Here is an 18,250-nt window from a genome sequence, read left to right as displayed (position 1 = left end):
AACCAATAGAAAATCTTTGGAGGGAGCTGAAAGTCCTGAAACTTGAAGGATCTGGAGAAGGTCTGTATGGAGGAGTGGGCCAAAATCCCTGCTGCAGTGTGTACAAACCTGGTCAAGAACTACAGGAAACATAATTGCAAACAAAGGTTTCTATACCAAATATTAAGTTCTGCTTTTCTAATGTATCAACTACTTATGTCATGCAATAAAATGCAAAATAATTACCTAGAATTCATACAATGTGATTTTCTGGATTTTTGTTTTAGATTCCGTCACTCACAGTTGAAGAGTACCTATGATAAAAATTACAGACCTCGACATGCTTTGTAAGTGCAAAATCGGCAGTGTATCAAATACTTGTTCTCCCCACTGTAGGTATTTCATGGCATTTCCGAAACTACAAGCCGACCCAAGTATCAGGGAGTACTTTTTAAAGACATTTCTACAGGTGAATCTAATATTTGGACCATGTTCTGTTGGACCGGGAGTTCTGACGCCTGGATTGCAGTTATTGTCATATATTATAAGGGCATGTTCATACATTGTAAGTGAACCATAACTTGTTTGCTGACATTGTGTATAGGGTAAAAGCACTAGGGAAAAATGTATGGGAAAATATATCTGGGAAATAATGTTACTATATTAAATGTTCACCACGTTTGGAAGCATATTCAACATTTGGAAGCATAACAAGCAAACTTGTCAAACGTCTATGGGTTGATAAAATGGTAGTTTCCAGAACCATCCAGTGGGTGGCGAGTGTGAGCCTTATTGCTTCACAACCATTAGGCCTCCACATTTTCCCAAAAATCAGTAGGACAACTAAACGGCCCAAGTGACCAAACCGCCTTGCTCTTGCCTTGCACAAGGAAATTATCTCTGATTTTCACATCAGGCCTACAGGGTTAAAAGATACATTTGGTTAACACTGATGGTCAGTCTCTGCATACAGAATGAAAAGTGCTTTATAATTTTCCATTGTGTTGTGTCAGAGTCATAGCGTGGTATAGAGGCCTGTAATGGCCAAAAAGCAGAGACAATGCCATTGAGATTGCCATATACATTATACATAATAGGTGCATGTCCTTAAGAGTGATGACTCCTTGTAATTTCTCTGACATCACTATTGAAGGCAACTGCAATGTTAATGTGGTCAACTGCATTAGATGGAATCCAAATTTCAGTGGCTGATTTCCTGATTACCTGGTCTGACATACTCCAACCAAGACTGTTGATGCCCAATGGCATTGTCAAAACGCAAAATGCCACCCAAATTTCAAGTTGACAATATTAAACAGACCAATATAATTAATGGTGTTCATGTTACAACAGTATTTTACCTACTTGAGTCCTCTATCCTTCTCGATGCTCATAATTTTATTTTGTGCAAACCCACTACAATGACATCACTCAATGTGAGTGGTCTCGGGGTTCACTAGTTTCTGTACTCACATAGTCGTAAACCACGCCACGCTATCTTTAAAAATTATAAGTATAACCTCAAACCAATGCCTAAATCTAACACCTAACGTTAAATCAAGACCAAGAAGCTATTTGGTTTCCAATTTGGAATTTAGCAGCTGCGTTATCTGATTTTGCGGACGACTTTGTAGCTAGAGAATCTATTGGAATTGGAAACCATAATTTAGGTATCTGAAAAGTTCGTGAGCCGTCAAAAATGCCTTCAGTTAGAGACTTTAAATTAAGCTATAATGTAATTAATGAGCATGATACATTTTCGGAAGGAGACTGTATATGCGGGAAAATTACTTTGGAGTTAGCAAAGGAAACCAAAGTGAAAAGCCTTTTCATCAAAGCGAAAGGAGACGCAGATGTTGATTGGACAGTGCGTACAAAAGACCTCACCAGGCATTATTCTGCACACAAAAGATATTTTAAACTTAAGGAGTTTATTATTGACGAATCTCCAAAAGGTAGGACTTTTTTAACCGCAATCTACTGAACCAACTAGCGTTGTTTGGCTGTATTCATTCCGCAAGGCAAACTATTTTTAGTTGCGCGACGTTTCACTGACAGAAGAAAAGAGTGGGACAATTTAATCTAAATGATTTTCTATTGGACGCAATATTGTTTGGTCCCTCCCTCTTTCTTTCCGTTTTAAAGTAAAACTATTTTCGGGGGAAGGAATGTTTATGTTTTAAGTTTCGGGATTTATTTTATTTTTTTCAGAAATGAATTCATCCGATTGCCACCTTATTAATTTGGTATATTTCTGTTACAGACAATATACTCTCCCCTGGGATCCATACATATCAATTTAGCCTCCAAATTCCTGAGAGGTAAATGGGAAATCAAGCGGTTTTAGAGATTAGATTAGACATACTGCTGTTTCATTTGTTTTAACATGCATACGCAGACCACATATACGTTTGCTTTGACATTTTAGCCATTTAGGAGAAGCTTATCCAGAGTGACCAGTTAGTGCAATCGTTTTAAGATAATAGTTGTGACAACCACACCATCCACTAGTAGTAAGTACACACACCTTACTAAATAAAGTAGCTGTCAGAAAAGTGCAAGAAAGAAGATATTTTTAAAGTCTGACTGGACACACCCAGTGGTCAGGGATTAGTTGTGGTTGTAAAGAATGGCAGAAGTTACAATAGTAAACCGTTATTTTATCATAAATGTGTTATATCTACTTGAACCACAGCATTTAACTCATTTATATTCAAGATTCGAACCATGCAGTGTATAATTCAACGTGACACTGTTTTCATATGCAGAAGCATGCCATCATCCTTCAGTGGTCTTTATGGAGAGATCGTGTACAAACTGGAAGTCAAGCTGGTCAGGGGTTGGTTGAAGACACACGAGGTAAAGAAGGAAATCACCTTCGTCTCCAAAGCTGATTTGAACCCTGGCCGGCTTATGGTGTGTAAACTCCATGGCTTCTGTTGTCAGTCACGTGATATGAGAACAGTGGATGGATGTGTCATGTTATAGAACATAAAGTAATATCCGAATCCATTATTCCAGTCTCCACAGCAGGGCATGAAGAACAAGTCAGTGGGTATATTCTCCTCAGGTCAGGTGACCATGGATGTCCACGTTGAAAGAATGGGTTTCATGCCAGGTAACAGATTTTCCACATTAAGTCTTACGAATTGATACAGATGAATGTACTCGAATCTAGATGTGTGCCTGTGCTGTTTGTGTGACACAAACTACACCGTCATTATCAAATATGTACTGTTTTGTCATCAAGGGCTTGGTTCTGAAACATATTCAGTTTCAGAAAAAATAAGGTCTGTCCGGTCCACACAATTACCCTCCAAGGCACAAGGCACAGTCCAGTTATTGAATGCTCCAAAAATGTTGTACAGAACCTGTACAAATTAAAACAAATTGGCATATTTGGAATCTCAGGTGTCTTATTTTCTTTTCCTATTTTATGGCGACTTCTTTCAATACAGGTGAGCGGGTGGACATCCATGCAAACATCCAGAACAACTCTTCCCGTAACATTAAGCCAAAATTCAGTCTGAAGCAGGAAGTGAGTTTCACAGCTAGTGGCAGTACAAAGACTTCAAACCAGACAGTCATCAAAGTTGTTGGAGAGCCCATCCTGTCCAAAAGTAGACAAAGTCTTTCTACAAAATTGCAGATACCTGCTGACCAGGGATTGTCCATCCTGAACTGTAACATAATAAAAGTAGAGTACATTCTAAAGGTATGCAAGCATGGGATGATCACTTCCCTTCATAATAATAGTATTAGATAGAAACAAAACACTGTAAGCATTATAACCATGTTATGAATATTATCAAGGCGTTTGTAGTCACACTCATTGTTCTATTAATGCCAGTGCGTCCAGTGTTCCTTAAGGCAGGGTCACTGATGTGCATCTCAAGTTAGAATTTGGCTAATGACTTTTGCAATGCTCCTCCTTAGCACACCCCTTTGTTTCACAGGTTAGCTTGGACATTCCTTTTGCCATGAACTCCGAGGTCAACCTTCCATTGGTTATCATCCCTTCCTGCTTCCGGTCCCACCAATCACCCAACAGACCTGTAAGGGTTGAAGGTGGTCCCAGGAACAATCACTTCCCGTCTAATACAGCCTTGGGACCACGTCCTCGTTCCATGGGTTCAAGGAGGGTGCTGTATCCATCTGTTCTGCCGGTGTGTCTTGTACCTGCAGCCATGGGAGGACGATATCAGCTGGACCCACGGCGACCGTGTGCTCCCATGATTCCTCCACCCCCAACTCCCCCACCATCGTATACACTCCAAAGTGACCCGTTGTTTCCTCTACCTCCAACTACAGCACCACTTCATCCACCCCTGATGTCATCATGTCCCTCTTCTCAAGAGACAGAGGAACCTCCATCTTATTCTTCTCTCTTTCCTGAAACAACTTGTCCTCACACGCCATGAACTCACCTTTGATAAACGTCAGAGTCTGCTGATCCACTCCCAATGTGACATACTTAGTAGGTTTAGGAACAGAATGCCAGTATTATGCCAGTATTATTCCAGTAGTATGCCAGTATTATGTCTCAGCAGTGTTTCAAATCTATAGCATACACTTCCACATTTGTGACTCTGAGTTCTGTTTGCCAGTTGATAAATGATGCAATATTTAAAAACCATTGCAAATATTATGCTATGGGGCCTTTTCTGTGTGTCTGTATTGGATTAACTCTATTGAAACAGAATGTATAGAACTGATAATCATTGATATGATTAAGTACAAGTATTAATCCTGTGTTTACGCTTTTATTCCTGTCCCAAAGATGCAATATTGGTGGATTACTTTTGAAACTGTGCCTAGATCACTTGTATGGTGCCTTTTTCAGTGCCTCTATGAATTAATGTAAACAGCTTTTTAGCAGCACTTTTTCTGAGGTTTAATGATGCAGGGACTTTTGCGATGAACACTATTTCTTGTTTTGAACCTCCCATTTTGGGTTGGATTTGTAATACCTTGTTTACAAGTAGAACTACATACTTCAGTTAGCCGTGAAAATGTATTATTTAAGTATGTGGTTTTGATGAAATAGGGCTCGAATTTGCACATACGTGACAGTTTCCCCTTTTTTCTCAACAGCACCACTTTCACAACCAGTGGTCAGAAATCACTGAATTAATCTTTAACAACACAGTATTATTGCACATGTACACTGTAAACCCTAATGTATTTCTGACTCAAATGTTTCTACAAAGTGTAACTCAAAGTTAGAATTTTTTTCCCAATAACATAAAACATTTATGTTTTACTGATTTTTACTAGTTTAAAATGAAAATGTTCCCTGCATTCTCTGCTTCAAGTTGTTATTTTGGAAACATTTTATTATCCTTTTTTTTGGATGTACTTTGACTGATTAATTCATCTTAGCTACCCAAACATCAAACCAATACATTTGTCTAAAGTAATCCAATCATTTAGTCAAACATATATTTTGCACCCACTACTGAAATGATTGTAACAATTACATAAAATATCCATCTTTGTGTCAGACTTTCTGGTTCTAATAAGTATTTTTCAGAAATAAGTATTTTTTCTCAAAAACACGTTAGGGATTTGACAAAATCCACATTAAATATATTGCTGAGTTTATTTTGCTTATTTTTTATTTACAGTTTTCATAAAATTAGCAAGGCAAGATAGTTTAGCGATCAATATTTATCAGGGGCAGTAGTTTACCCACCATTATATAACGGCACCACATGTGCGGTTTTCCGTGTGTAAGGAATGGCCCCTAATGTAAGATAAAAAATATGTGTAAGTGCACAGGTAATGCACAGGTTAATGATGCAGCTGTAACCAGCAGACCTGGTTCAAGTTTGTCATCCCCTGTAGCTTTTCAAGTGTTGATAGCTAGTAAATCATCAAGGACTTCCTTTTCTGTGAAACAACTCAGAGAATAATCCTTGACCATTAACTGTTTCTGCATAAATACATGGCGTACATACAATTATTTCAAAGAGATTGTGGGCATCAGAAAACAAGATCTTGTCAGTAATAACTGCAGTATCCCTAAAGTATTGTTTTTGCAGAATGTGGTAGGAATGGTTCTTTAGAGGTTTTACTGTTTTTCAGAATTTGGCTGGATTCCCATTGCAGTTCGATAATGTAGTAAAACAGTAACATACTTAATAATAATAATAATAAATTGTATTTATATAGCACTTTCCTTAGACTCAAAGTCGCTTTACAGGGGAGGTAGATTATAAAAACAGAACAAAACAAAACAAACAAAACTTCATAAACAAGTTTCTCAGTTGCCTTGTCAGGACTTGAAGCTGTTTTCCTCCTTTTAGCCAAGCCACAGCTCTATCAAGAAGTGTCAGATATGTTGAACTGAACCAGGTGTTCAGTTTGTTTTGCACTCAAATGCCTTTCTAGGGACACTTCATCTGCATTGGAATTAAATACAGTAGTGAAATGCTTTATCGCTGGCTCTGCTTCAGGTAAAGCGTAGATGCAATCAATGTTGCTCTTATTAAGGATTGGTCAGAACGCTTCATTAAAGTCTCTGTAATTAGTGATAATGCTAGGTTTGTCCCTATGGATTCAGACATCTCTGATACATGGCATGGGGCCACTAAACTCCTCTGGAAATACACCACTAGCCATATATTTATATTTAAGTGCATTTCTAACAACATAATGAATCAACTTAGACTTTGTAGGCCTCTTAAGATTAGGCCTTGTTAGCTTAGTGATTAATTGTGTAAGACTTAGCTTAGTAAAGAACTCTGTGTTTACCAGTCCAAGTTACAGTTTGCAATGATAATAACCTCAGAAGATATAAAAGTGGGTAAAAGGTGTTGGTTTATCACAGAGGGTGGATGATATACGCCAACTGTGACGACTGCGCCCTCTGCTGCTTCACCTCCCCCTGCAGCAGACAGGCTCCAGCGTTCGACGTCACCGGCCTTCTGACACCACCGACCATCTCATTATGCATTTCACCTGTGTCTTGTTTAGCGCACCTGGTTCTCATCCTCATCATTCCCCCCAGTATATATGTTCCCTCTGCTTCCCCTGTCTTTGTGTGTTATTGTCTCTCTTTGTTGATAAGAGCGCTGTTAAGCTTCGCCTCTGTCTCTAAAATATTAAACACAGCAAATACGCATCGCCTTGATCTCCTGCTCCTCCTTCCTCGAAGCCATCACACCTACACTTGTAATATTATAATTATGTCCTAATTTAAAGGTAGTTACTAACATTGCTTTGCATTAAATTGCACGTTATAATGAAAAGCAATAAAAAGACTAAATGAGAGCCAAAGTACAAAGTTTAGCTGGAAGGAGCCCATCGGGTCTTCAAAATGGGATTACTTGAACCTACCACAGCCTCCCTGATCCAGTGCTATTACCATATTCTTCTCCTTCTCCAAAACCACTCAGAGGCCAATAGGCAGTCCACTGAAGAACAGCCACTTACACAGTGAATACACTATACATATAAACTATATAACAGACCCAATGATCATTACTAATCCAAACATTAATTTCTCTGATTGTCTGTAATTATACCTTAGTATTTACATTTCATGTGTACTGTGCATACAGTCTATTTACAGGTGATGTCACAGTTCTGTGATTGGTTACTTTGGCTTGCTTTACAGTGGGAGCTGTGACAAGCCTGCTTAAGGAGATTGAAAACCCATGCCATATTAAATGTACTCACATATGTTACATCTAAATAGATTTTGTAAGACCACCATTGCATAAATGTAACTTAATAATATGTTCATTTCTGTCTAATTGATACGTTTATGTAACTGAATTACACTCCCAAATGAATTTAGTTTTTCTTTCTTTCTTGTTTTTACCTTCAAGGTTTCATTTTGCGAGACCTTGGTCATTGGATGTAAAATATCAACTTAAGCCAAAATTGATATTTTGTACCTTTGGTATAGTAGGAGTAGACTTTGAAGCAAACTATAAACAGCAGAATGTCCATCATGGCAGAGCTAATGTGGCAAATATATTTGTTAGGCCTAGATGAAACTCTGTACCTGTTCTAAAATATTGAGTCAAATCAGGTGAGCATGGGGTTCACTGTGCGGTTGATTGGAAATTGCTTGCATTAATTTGGTTGTGGCCTGATTGTGAACATACAGTTAGGTCTGGAAATATTTGGACACTGACACAATTTTCATCATTTTGGCTCTCTACGCCACCACAATGGATTTGAAATGAAACAACTGAAATGCAATAAAAGTGCAGACTTTCAGCTTTAATTCAAGGGGTTGAACAAAAATATTATATGAAACATTTAAGAATTGCACAGTCCTCTTATTTCATGGGCTCAAATGTAATTGGACAAATGAACCTCCTAAGACCTGAGTTTTGATAAAGTATGCATTTTTGATTTCTCTTAGTTATTTGGGATTAGTAGGACCTGATAATTATAATATCTAAGCATTGTCTTGGAACAGGACATATTTTTTGAAAGGAAAGATGTCCTCGTATTATAAAATTGGGCATTAGCCTCCTGAGACCCTGTGTTCACATACTGCATGAGCAAACAGGGTCTCAGCAGGTTGCGTTTTGTCTTCAGCCAGTGAAATGCATGCTCAATCGGGTCGAGATCAGGTGATTGACTTGGCCATTGCAGAATATTCCATGCCGTTGCCTTAAAAAAACCCTGAGCTGATTTCGCAGTATGTTTTGGGTCATTGTCCATCTGTAAAGCTAAGCACCGTCCAATAAGCGTCACTAAATTAGTCTGAATCTGAGCAGACAATATATCCCTATTCACTTCCAAATTCATCTGGCTACTTCTGTCTTCTGTCATCTAGTGCCCAGTGCCATTGGAAGCAGTGGTGTGCTTCGGATCCAGCCTTTTCCATACTTTTTTCTTCCCATCATTCTGGTACACATTGATCTTAGTTTCATCAGTCCAAAGAATGCCGTTCCAGAACTGGGCTGGCTTTTATAGATGTTTTTTGGCAAACATTCTTGAGGCTTGATGAATGATTTACACCTTGTGGTGAACCCTCTGTATTTGCTCTCATGGTAGACTTGGAAAATGACCTGCCTGCCTCCTGGAGAGTGTTCATCACTTGGCTGGATGTTGTGAAGAGGTTTTGCTTTACTATGGAAAGGGTCCTTCGATCATCCACCACCGTTGTCTTCCATGGACGTCCAGGCCTTTTTTGGTTGCAGAGCTCACCAGTGCATTTATGTTGGCCTTTCCTAATGTTCCTGCTATCTTTCTGATGGATTTTTTGCAGCCTAAGGATGGCCTGTTTTACTCACTTGCATTGAGAGCTCCTTTGACTGCATGTTGTGGCTTCACAGCAACAGCTTTCAAATGCGAATGTCACGCCTGGAATCAACTCCAGACGTTTTACCTGTTTAATTGATGAAGAAATCACTAAAGAATAACTCACACCTGTCCATGAAACAGCTTTTGAGTCAACTGTCCAATTACTTTTGGTCCCTTGAAGAAGAGGGGGCTACATATTAAAGAGCAAAACCCATCCTCTAATTTGGATATGAATACCCTCAAATTAAAGCTGAGAAACTGCACTTTAAGACCAGATTCATTATTTTAACTGTAACTTGAATATATTTTGGTACACAGACAAAAAACAAAACTTGTGTCAGTGTTTAATTATTTCCGGACCTAACCATACATACCAAGTGGTTATTATAATTCAATTATTTGTGTTGGAGTTGCAGAACCACATCCCAGCAAATGTTCATTGGTCAGGAGTGGCCATGTTTTTGGTGTACTGGGCTGGATTATTTTGCATTTACAAAACTTGGTCCATAGATGCCAAATATGAAGTTATGTGAAGATTGGTCCTTTGGTACTATAGCATTTGAAGCATTTAAAAAAAAAAGTAAGTTTATGATTCTTTTGTAAAATATTTCAGTCATTGTCAGATATGAAAATAATGTAGACCAAAGGAGGATGACCAGTGTGAGTTATCTACCAGAGAGCAGCATTCTGTTAGGCAGGCTGACTTTGAGGAGGCAACTGAGAAGCCGGGATTTGAAAGAGGGGCTTGTAGATCAGCCAGTGTACCAGTGCTGTAGGTGTTAGGTTTTGGCATAAAAGTTAGATTTTTCTGGTTCTCCCCACTAAGATAGTTAAACCTGACAAATCGATCATGACAAGTTTTAATTAGCTGGTTAAATGTTATTTATGCTTGGGTGTTGCAGTAAAACATACAGTGGGTTAAGTGTTCCAATTCTGTGCTCAGCCAATTTATTCTCTTTCTATCGTTTACCAGTTCTAAATGGAAATCTTCATTTCGGTTCACACACCCCTCGTGCCCGTGGAGAACCAATGGGGGACATATTGATGATGCAACCAATCCCCCACGCGCAGATCCAACTAGGTTGTTGCCACGGGAAACAGTGCACTGTTGTTCATGATGGGGAACAAGTTGTTTGGTCCCTGCGCCATCAGTCTTGCCATTCTTGTTTTCCACGGTAAGAACTTCTAGATAAGTTGCCAGTTAGTTTTGCGGACTTTTGTTGTTTTTCTTGTTCTCTTCCAAAATAGTCAGTATTTGTTGAGGCTACTTTATTGCGATTGGTGGTACTGTGCTAATGCTACAGGGGCTAACGAAAGTATAGGAGTTATATGCATCCCCACGTAACTAGTTTTACTCACAAATATAACCAGCGCTTGACTTAAGATAAAATAAGTCCATAATGGACTGTGTTCGTGAAAATGTATTGTGTTAATAAAGCATGTCCTAAAACGCTGTTTGCCTAAAATCTGAAGTACCGAAACGCCGTTGCGGACCGTTTCGGCCCAAGTCAACCATTGAATATAACTATTATGGTACAGTACAGGACGTTGACGTTTTAGTTAGTAGGTGATCGAAGGTTAAATGTGAAGTAGTTTTTTAAATCGTGCGCTCTGAAGAACAACTATACATAGTTTATGCATTCATTTTGGCGGATCAGTCCTAGAAAGAACAGATATAGAAGCACGCAGAATGATGTGCTGTACAAAAAGTCCTCCCTGAGTCAGGACATCTCCCTTCCATATGTTCATAATATTAAAAAAGTGTCTACCTCATTTAAACATTGCTGTAAACCAGACACCTTTTGCCCCAATCGTGTCATTGGATAATACACATCTTCATGTATATAAAGCCCACGTTGTCAGACCTGGGCCCATTTCTTCATCCAGTGTTACTTTCAGAGGCTAATGCACTATCATTTTATGTCGTGTTTTTCTATATTTCTCCCACAGAGGTAATTGGCTTTACCATAAGGAACGAGCTGCTGGGGAAGTGTTTGCAGGTCCTGCCGGATGCCTGTCCCGGGGTGGGGCTGAAGGAGTGCCGCGTTGGCTCCACCGTGCAGGAGTGGCAGTGGCTCCCAGAGGGCCGAGCCCTTGGCAGCCTGCACACGGGAAAGTGCCTGAGTGGCCATGAGCGCCATCGCAGTGTCCGAATGCACCGCTGCGGCCGTGGCCCTGAGGATGGAACTGGGACTACAGGCGACATGGGAGATGGGAATGGCCAGGCATGGGCCTGCTCCAGGAGGGGCCACCTAACGCTGTTTGGAAAGGGGCTCCACCTCACCGCCCGTCACGTGTCCTCCGAAGTCGTCCTCTCCGAAGAGCGTGGGCTGGCCAGCAAGTGGAGAACGCCAGGCAACCTTACTGTCTGTAGCAAGAGAGAGGACCATCGCCACCCTCGTCCCCATGGGTCCTTGCAATCTACTGCTCAACCCGTCTCAGCAGGTATGCCGCTAGATTTAAAACAGCCACTCTCAGTCCAGATAGAAGAAGCATCAAATAGGGTGCAATTGTAGGGAAGAGAGTTGCCTACTGCCATCCTTCAGTAGCTTTGATAGTAGATGTTATTCATTGTCAAAGTCTTTTATTTGACAAGTGCACCGAATAACACTGAATGCGTAGAAATTAAAAGAAAATATAAAATAAATATATAAAGCATAAAGAATAATAGAACATACTAAATATAAATACCAATACTGACTAGAAGCAATTTCCAATAATGTAGAAATGGGAATATGGAGCAATATGGAGCAATTTCAAATAATGTAAAAATGGGAATATGGAGCAATATGGGAATATTGACCAATTTCAAATAATGTAAAAATGGGAATATGGAGCAATATGGGAATATGGACCAATTTCAAATAATGTAGAAATTTTAATATGTAGTACAGTCTGACAAAATTAATCGAAATCTTTAATATTATCAATATAAGTGTTGTAGTGCCTGTGAATGGATAGATTAAAATGTGCTAATGTACATCTAATGTACATAGAAAGTGATCAGAAAATATGAGGTGTACATGTTATCAATAGAGCAGTCATCAGACTGTATATTGTCTTTCTGTGAATTACAGACAGTTTAAAATGTATACATTTTATGTGTGCATTTTGCTTTTAGGAGGGTGTTTAAAAAAAAAAAGAGTAGTTTTTTTTGCCATTTTGCAGGTTTCTCAACATCATTTCTACCTTCCCAGACACATTTTCTCATCTTCTTGCATGTGCCTTTTTTCGTTCATTCTGAGAATATGTATATCTCTAAACATATCGAAGCTTCAGTGTGGTACAGATCCAGTTCTCTGCGTGGATTTTTATTTCCTGTATGTTGAAGTTGTTAATGCTCTCTAAACCTGTTCTGATTTGATCAACCTGATGTTATCTATTCCATAGACAGCGTCATTTTCCTGAACAGCATCAAAAGCAATAAAAACAGTTGTCAGATGTGTGTTTGCTTGACAGTTGTCGGACCTGTGTTTGCTTGACAGTTGTCGGACGTGTGTTTGCTTGACAGTTGTCGGATGTGTGTTTGCTTGACAGTTGTCGGATGTGTGTTTGCTTGACAGTTGTCGGACCTGTGTTTGTTTGACAGTTGTCGGATGTGTGTTTTCTTGACAGTTGTCGGACCTGTGTTTGCTTGACAGTTGTCGGACGTGTGTTTGCTTGACAGTTGTCGGACGTGTGTTTGCTTGACAGTTGTCGGATGTGTGTTTGCTTGACAGTTGTCGGATGTGTGTTTGCTTGACAGTTGTCGGATGTGTGTTTGTTTGACAGTTGTCGGATGTGTGTTTGCTTGACAATTGTCGGACCTGTGTTTGCTTGACAGTTGTCGGACCTGTGTTTGTTCAACAGCTGTTGGACCTGTGTTTGTTCAACAGTTGTTGGACCTGTGTTTGTTCAACAGTTGTGGGACCTGTGTTTGTTCAACAGTTGTCGGACCTGTGTTTGAATGCTGATAAGGGTCACCCAGTGAATTCCCTACAATATCATGGTTGTATGGGTGTAGGTGGTGGGTGGTCAGAAAGCCATGTGTCTGGTCACGTAACAGTGGTTCCTAATTATTCAACAGGGATAGCCTTCATTTGTTCTGGATGCAAGAACATTCATAACTCCTGACCCAGGGTACCCCTTGCCAGCAGACTTCTAGAGGTGATTAAAAGCTCTATATTTCAATTATACCAAATATTCCAAAACTCTCTGTGAAGTTTATAAAAGATGAGTTGGTGAAATGCAGTAGATACATACATTGTGATCCAGTACATTTTCCCAGAAAGATTAAAAATGTGTTGACACTGTCCAGGTTGTGCCAAGCACTCTGTAATCAGGAGAGAAGTAGACCCACATTCCAAACTGATGCAACCTCTATGCTTGTACTTGAACAAAAGCATCTCACTAAGTCACAGAATTTAATTCTACTTATCTTAATGAATTCTCTGAAACAGACTAATTACTGTACATAGAATGACAATATATGAATAGTACATTGACATGAAAGTCATAGTTTTAGAGCAGCCATGCTAAAATGCAATTATAATACAGCTGTAAAAAACGCAACTTCGGAATCACTCTGAATCACATTTGGACCGGCTATGTTGTGATGGCATATTGACAAACTGGGTTAATCAGACAAAGGATCTACAGCTTTGAGAAGATATGTTCTAGTTGTCAGACTGTTTTAGTTGTCAGACTGTTTTACCCCAGTGTTACTATTGCTCATGAGTTTCCACCTCCTGTACCAGGGGATGATGTGGGTTCCCACTGAAATGGACCCTGAGACCAAGCTATTCCATCTGCCCGAAATCACAACACCCGAGGGCCCCTCCGTGGCATTCTTTACCACAGAGTATGGTGAATTGGGAACTTTTTGGCATTGGGTTGTTGAAAGAACACTATCGCTGTCCTGTTTATGGGTTTGAGGGAAATCCAAGAAACAAAATGCTTAGAAGTCTGCCTCCTACTGTGTAATTTATCCACCACCAAGAGGCGCTAGAGGACATGGAATTTAATGTTGGAATTGGTAGTGTGGCTGTGTTGATGGCCAACCAACATTCCAGAAGGGTTTTTGAGATCTTGCCAATCTGTCTTTGTGTGTGTGTGTGTTTGGTACAGGGTTTGGCTGGGAAGTGGTCATGCTGGTGTTGAGTTCTATGGCCTTGGTATTGGGGACTGTTATACTAACCCTCAACATTTTCCACAGCAGGTAAGAACACACAAAAGGCAGTCCTAGTGGCCTTCTGGTCTACTGACAAAGGGCCTGAGGGAAATTAGCAGAATAGTCTGGATTTTTTTTAATTCAGAGTCTCCAAGTATCCACTGATGACCCAAAACATTATGAGCACCTGCCAAAACAGCGCGGATCTGTTGAGGCATGGACTCTACAAGACCCCTGAAGGTGTCCTGTGGTATCTGGCACCAAGACATTAGCAGCAGATCTTTCAAGCCCTGCCACCAGGGAACACCACTATCATGAAGGGATGTACCTGGTCTGCAGCAATGTTAAGGTAAATGGCACATGTCAAATTGACATCCACCAGGGCTTCCCAGCAGAACATTGCCCAGAGCATCACACTCCCTCCACTGGCTTGTCGTCCTCCCACAGTACATCCTGGTGCCATCACTTCCCCAGGTAAACGGCCCACATGTACACCGCTGTCCACGTTCTGTGAAAGGAAATGGGACTCATCGAACCAGGCGACCTTCCTCCACTGCTTCAAGGTCCAGTTCTGGTGCTTGTGTGCCCGTTGTAGGAGCTTTTGACAGTGGGCGACACTGACCGGTCTACGCAGCAGGGTGCGCCGCACATTCACACAGGTTGTGTTGCACATTCACACGGAGTGCGACACATTCACACGGGGTGCGTTGCACATTCACACAGGGTGCGTGACACATTCACACAGGGTGCGTTGCACATTCACACGGGGTGCGACACATTCACACGGGGTGCGTTGAACATTCACACAGGGTGCGTGACACATTCACACAGGGTGCGTGACACATTCACACGGGGTGCATTGCACATTCACACGGGGTGCGTTGCACATTCACACGGGGTGCGTGACACATTCACACAGGGTGCGTGACACATTCACATGGGGTGCGTTGTACATTCACACAGGGTGCGTGACACATTCACACAGGGTGCGTGACACATTCACACGGGGTGCATTGCACATTCATACAGGGTGCGTGACACATTCACACAGGGTGCGTGACACATTCACACGGGGTGTGTTGCACATTCACACGGGGTGCGTGACACATTCACACAGGGTGCGTTGTACATTCACACGGGGTGCGTTGCACATTCACACAGGATGCCCGACACATTCACACAGGGTGCGACACATTCACACAGGATGCGTGACACATTCCTCCGTAACATCATTCACATTTTCTGTGACTTGGGCCACAGTAGACCTGTCAGTTCGGATCAGATGGGATAGGCTTCATTACCCTCACGCTCAATGAGCCTTGAGTGTCCAAAACCCTGTTGCCGGTTTGTGGTTGTTTCCTCCTCAGACCACTGTCGGTTGGTACTGACCACAGCTGACCGAGAGCCCCCCAAAAAAACCGTTTCAGAGATGCTCTGACCCAGTCCTATAGCCATAACAATCTGGCCCTTGTCAGAGACGCTCAGGTCTTTACTCCTGCCCATTTTTCCTGCATCCAACACTTTGACTACGAGAACTGATTGTTCGTTTACCATTTGATCTACCCAGACCTTGACATGTGCCCTTGTTAGGAGATGATCAACATTATTCACTTCACCTGTGAGGGGTCATAATGTTTTGGCTTACCAGTGTATATGCAAATTAAACTGACTGATTTTTTTTATACTCAGTGCTCTAGAATGCATTCAAATTGGTCAACAGCTCACAGGGTGTTGGTGCTATATAATTGATCATTTAATTTGCTGTAACCACAGTATGAAACCTAATTGAACTGTTGTTCAATAAGCGAACCTGTTAGATTAAACATAGCCAAACAGCACACATTAATTTGAAGAAGCATGCAATAGGAAGAAATCTGTGTTCACAACTCGTCAAAACATTTAGTTTGTTTTCACCACTCTGCTGTTGCCATACCAGTTTTAGTCTTGGGTTTTGCGTTTAAACCTGTAGAAAGTTAAATACCAATGTTTACCAACGCTAAATACGTTTGATCCTGGGTAAACATTGTATTTTTAAGTCAATTTGTCAGATTTTGTTGGGAGAACGTCTGCCACACACACTGCTTATCTGTTGGTTAACCACAGATTTTAAAGTTAATTAGTGGGATTTTGTGGGAATTACAACAGCCACACACACCAAACCATTCCGCTACTGATTCAGGGATTTTTGACAATTATAGCAAGTGTCTGTCATTCTAAATAGTTGGCACTTTAAAATGTAGTGTTGAAGGTCAGTACCCCCACAACTCCTCAAAACAAAATACATTTTTCATGTTCTATTTGAAAATAATGAACAATTCTGACACATTCTGCTAAATATGAGCGTGAACCTAAACGTGTTAGTATGGACTGCCAGTGACATGTTCTGGGAGTGTCCTCCTCCATTAACATGACCTGTGAATGCTACACATAGATAGTTCAAAGGTAGCTGATTTTTTGTGGTTAGAAAAGTGTCTCAGACAAGCCGGACCTAAAGTGGAACTGCAGTGCCCACAACCGCCCACAAAGCTGCAGCGCTGGAATAAGAATGCCTTCCCTCCCAGGAAGAAGAGGAAGCCGGTGTGTGTGCTGAAGACCTACATCCCGGTGGGGTTGGCCAGTCAGCCGGGATCCCCCGTGCCCAGTGAGAGAGCCCCCCTAACACAGCACCCCATGGGCCCTGGCTGCTCTCCCTCCCGGCAGCGCGGAGAGATCCTCATTGAGTGGAAAGATGGCACCTTCACACCGCTGTTTCCACAACAGCTGCCTGACTGACTGAGACCAACGTGTCCCATGTTCGCTGCCGCTAAAAAGTCTGTGGTCACTTAGAAATGTCTTTGTTTTCCATGACAGCGTGCATGAAATTAGTTTGAATAGGGAATACAGCAAATGAATAGGAAATGTTGTCATTGACAAGGTTAGAAAAAATTATTTGTAATTTAAATCATAATTGTGTCCTACAGAGTTTGCTTTTGTCAAAGAATCCTCCATTTGCAGCAATTACAGCCTTGCAGAACTTTGGCATTCTAGTTGTTAATTTGTTGAGTTAATCTGAAGAGATTTTACCTCATGCTTCCTGAAATAGCTCCCACAAGTTGGATTGGCTTGATGGGCACTTGTTACATCCCATACGGTCAAGATGCTCCCACAATAGCTCAATACTGTTGAGATCCGGTGAGTGTGCTGGCCACTCCATTATACAGAGAATACCAGCTGACTTCCTCCCTAAATAGTTCTTGCATAGTTTGGAGCTGTGCTTGGGGCCATTGTCTTGTTTTAGGAGGAAACTGGCTCCAATCAAGTGGCATTCACAGGGATCTTTTATTTCTGGACATTTTGAGCCTGTAATCGAACCTACGATTGCTGATGCTCTTGAAGATACTCAACTATTCTAAAGAAAGACAGTTTTATTGCTTCTTTAATCAGCACAAGTTTTCAGTTTCGTTAACATAATTGCAATAGGGGTTTTCTAATGATCAATTAGCCTTTTGAAATGATTAACTTGGATTAGCAAACACAACGTGCCATTGGAACACAGGACGGATGTTTGCTGATAATGGGCCTCTGTACGCCAATGTAGATATTCCCCAGATGTTTAACATTCCCAGCTACGACAGTCATTTTTAACATTAACAATGTCTACACAGTATTTCTGATCGATTTTGATGTTATTTTAATGGGCAAGAAAATGTGAATTATCTTGAAAAACAAGGACATTTCTAAGTGAGCCCAAACATGTGAACGTTAGTGTATGTATTTCTGTGTCTGTGTGAGAGACAGGGAGAGGCAGAAAGGGATCTGAGAAACTGCTTTAGGGCCTGAGACTTTTCTATGCGATGCATTTTAATATTCCGT

At 40.9% G+C, this 18,250-nt stretch overlaps 2 protein-coding genes across 6 annotated transcripts; both read left to right on the top strand.

The window, feature by feature from the left end:
- Positions 1-1,430: 1,430 nt before the first annotated feature.
- On the top strand, positions 1,431-5,214 carry LOC105026265 (arrestin domain-containing protein 3). 4 transcript variants are annotated; one of them, XM_013136930.4, is made up of 6 exons: positions 1,431-1,934; positions 2,243-2,300; positions 2,748-2,838; positions 3,001-3,097; positions 3,438-3,694; positions 3,936-5,214. In XM_013136930.4, exons 1-6 carry the CDS (start codon positions 1,679-1,681, stop codon positions 4,398-4,400), a joined length of 1,224 nt encoding a protein of 407 aa, XP_012992384.1. In that variant the 5' UTR covers positions 1,431-1,678; the 3' UTR covers positions 4,401-5,214. The 4 variants fall into 4 exon arrangements, with proteins under 4 accessions (XP_012992384.1, XP_010895914.2, XP_028980670.1 ...); XM_010897612.5 differs by having other exon boundaries at positions 2,748-2,895; XM_029124837.2 differs by lacking the exon at positions 3,438-3,694 and having other exon boundaries at positions 2,748-2,895.
- Positions 5,215-10,332: 5,118 nt separating this feature from the next.
- Positions 10,333-17,429, top strand: LOC105026266. Of its 2 annotated transcripts, none has more exons than XM_029124801.2 (4): positions 10,333-10,424; positions 11,200-11,694; positions 14,356-14,446; positions 16,960-17,429. In XM_029124801.2, exons 1-4 carry the CDS (start codon positions 10,364-10,366, stop codon positions 17,168-17,170), a joined length of 858 nt encoding a protein of 285 aa, XP_028980634.2. In that variant the 5' UTR covers positions 10,333-10,363; the 3' UTR covers positions 17,171-17,429. The 2 variants fall into 2 exon arrangements, with proteins under 2 accessions (XP_028980634.2, XP_028980635.2); XM_029124802.2 differs by lacking the exon at positions 16,960-17,429 and adding an exon at positions 14,544-15,834.
- Positions 17,430-18,250: the final 821 nt, after the last annotated feature.

This window comes from Esox lucius, chromosome 13 (assembly GCF_011004845.1).
Source record: "Esox lucius isolate fEsoLuc1 chromosome 13, fEsoLuc1.pri, whole genome shotgun sequence".
NCBI classification, from domain to species: Eukaryota; Metazoa; Chordata; class Actinopteri; order Esociformes; family Esocidae; genus Esox; species Esox lucius.
The sequence above is the reverse complement of the archived record's forward strand: the minus strand, read 5'-3'. Positions and strand labels throughout refer to the sequence as shown.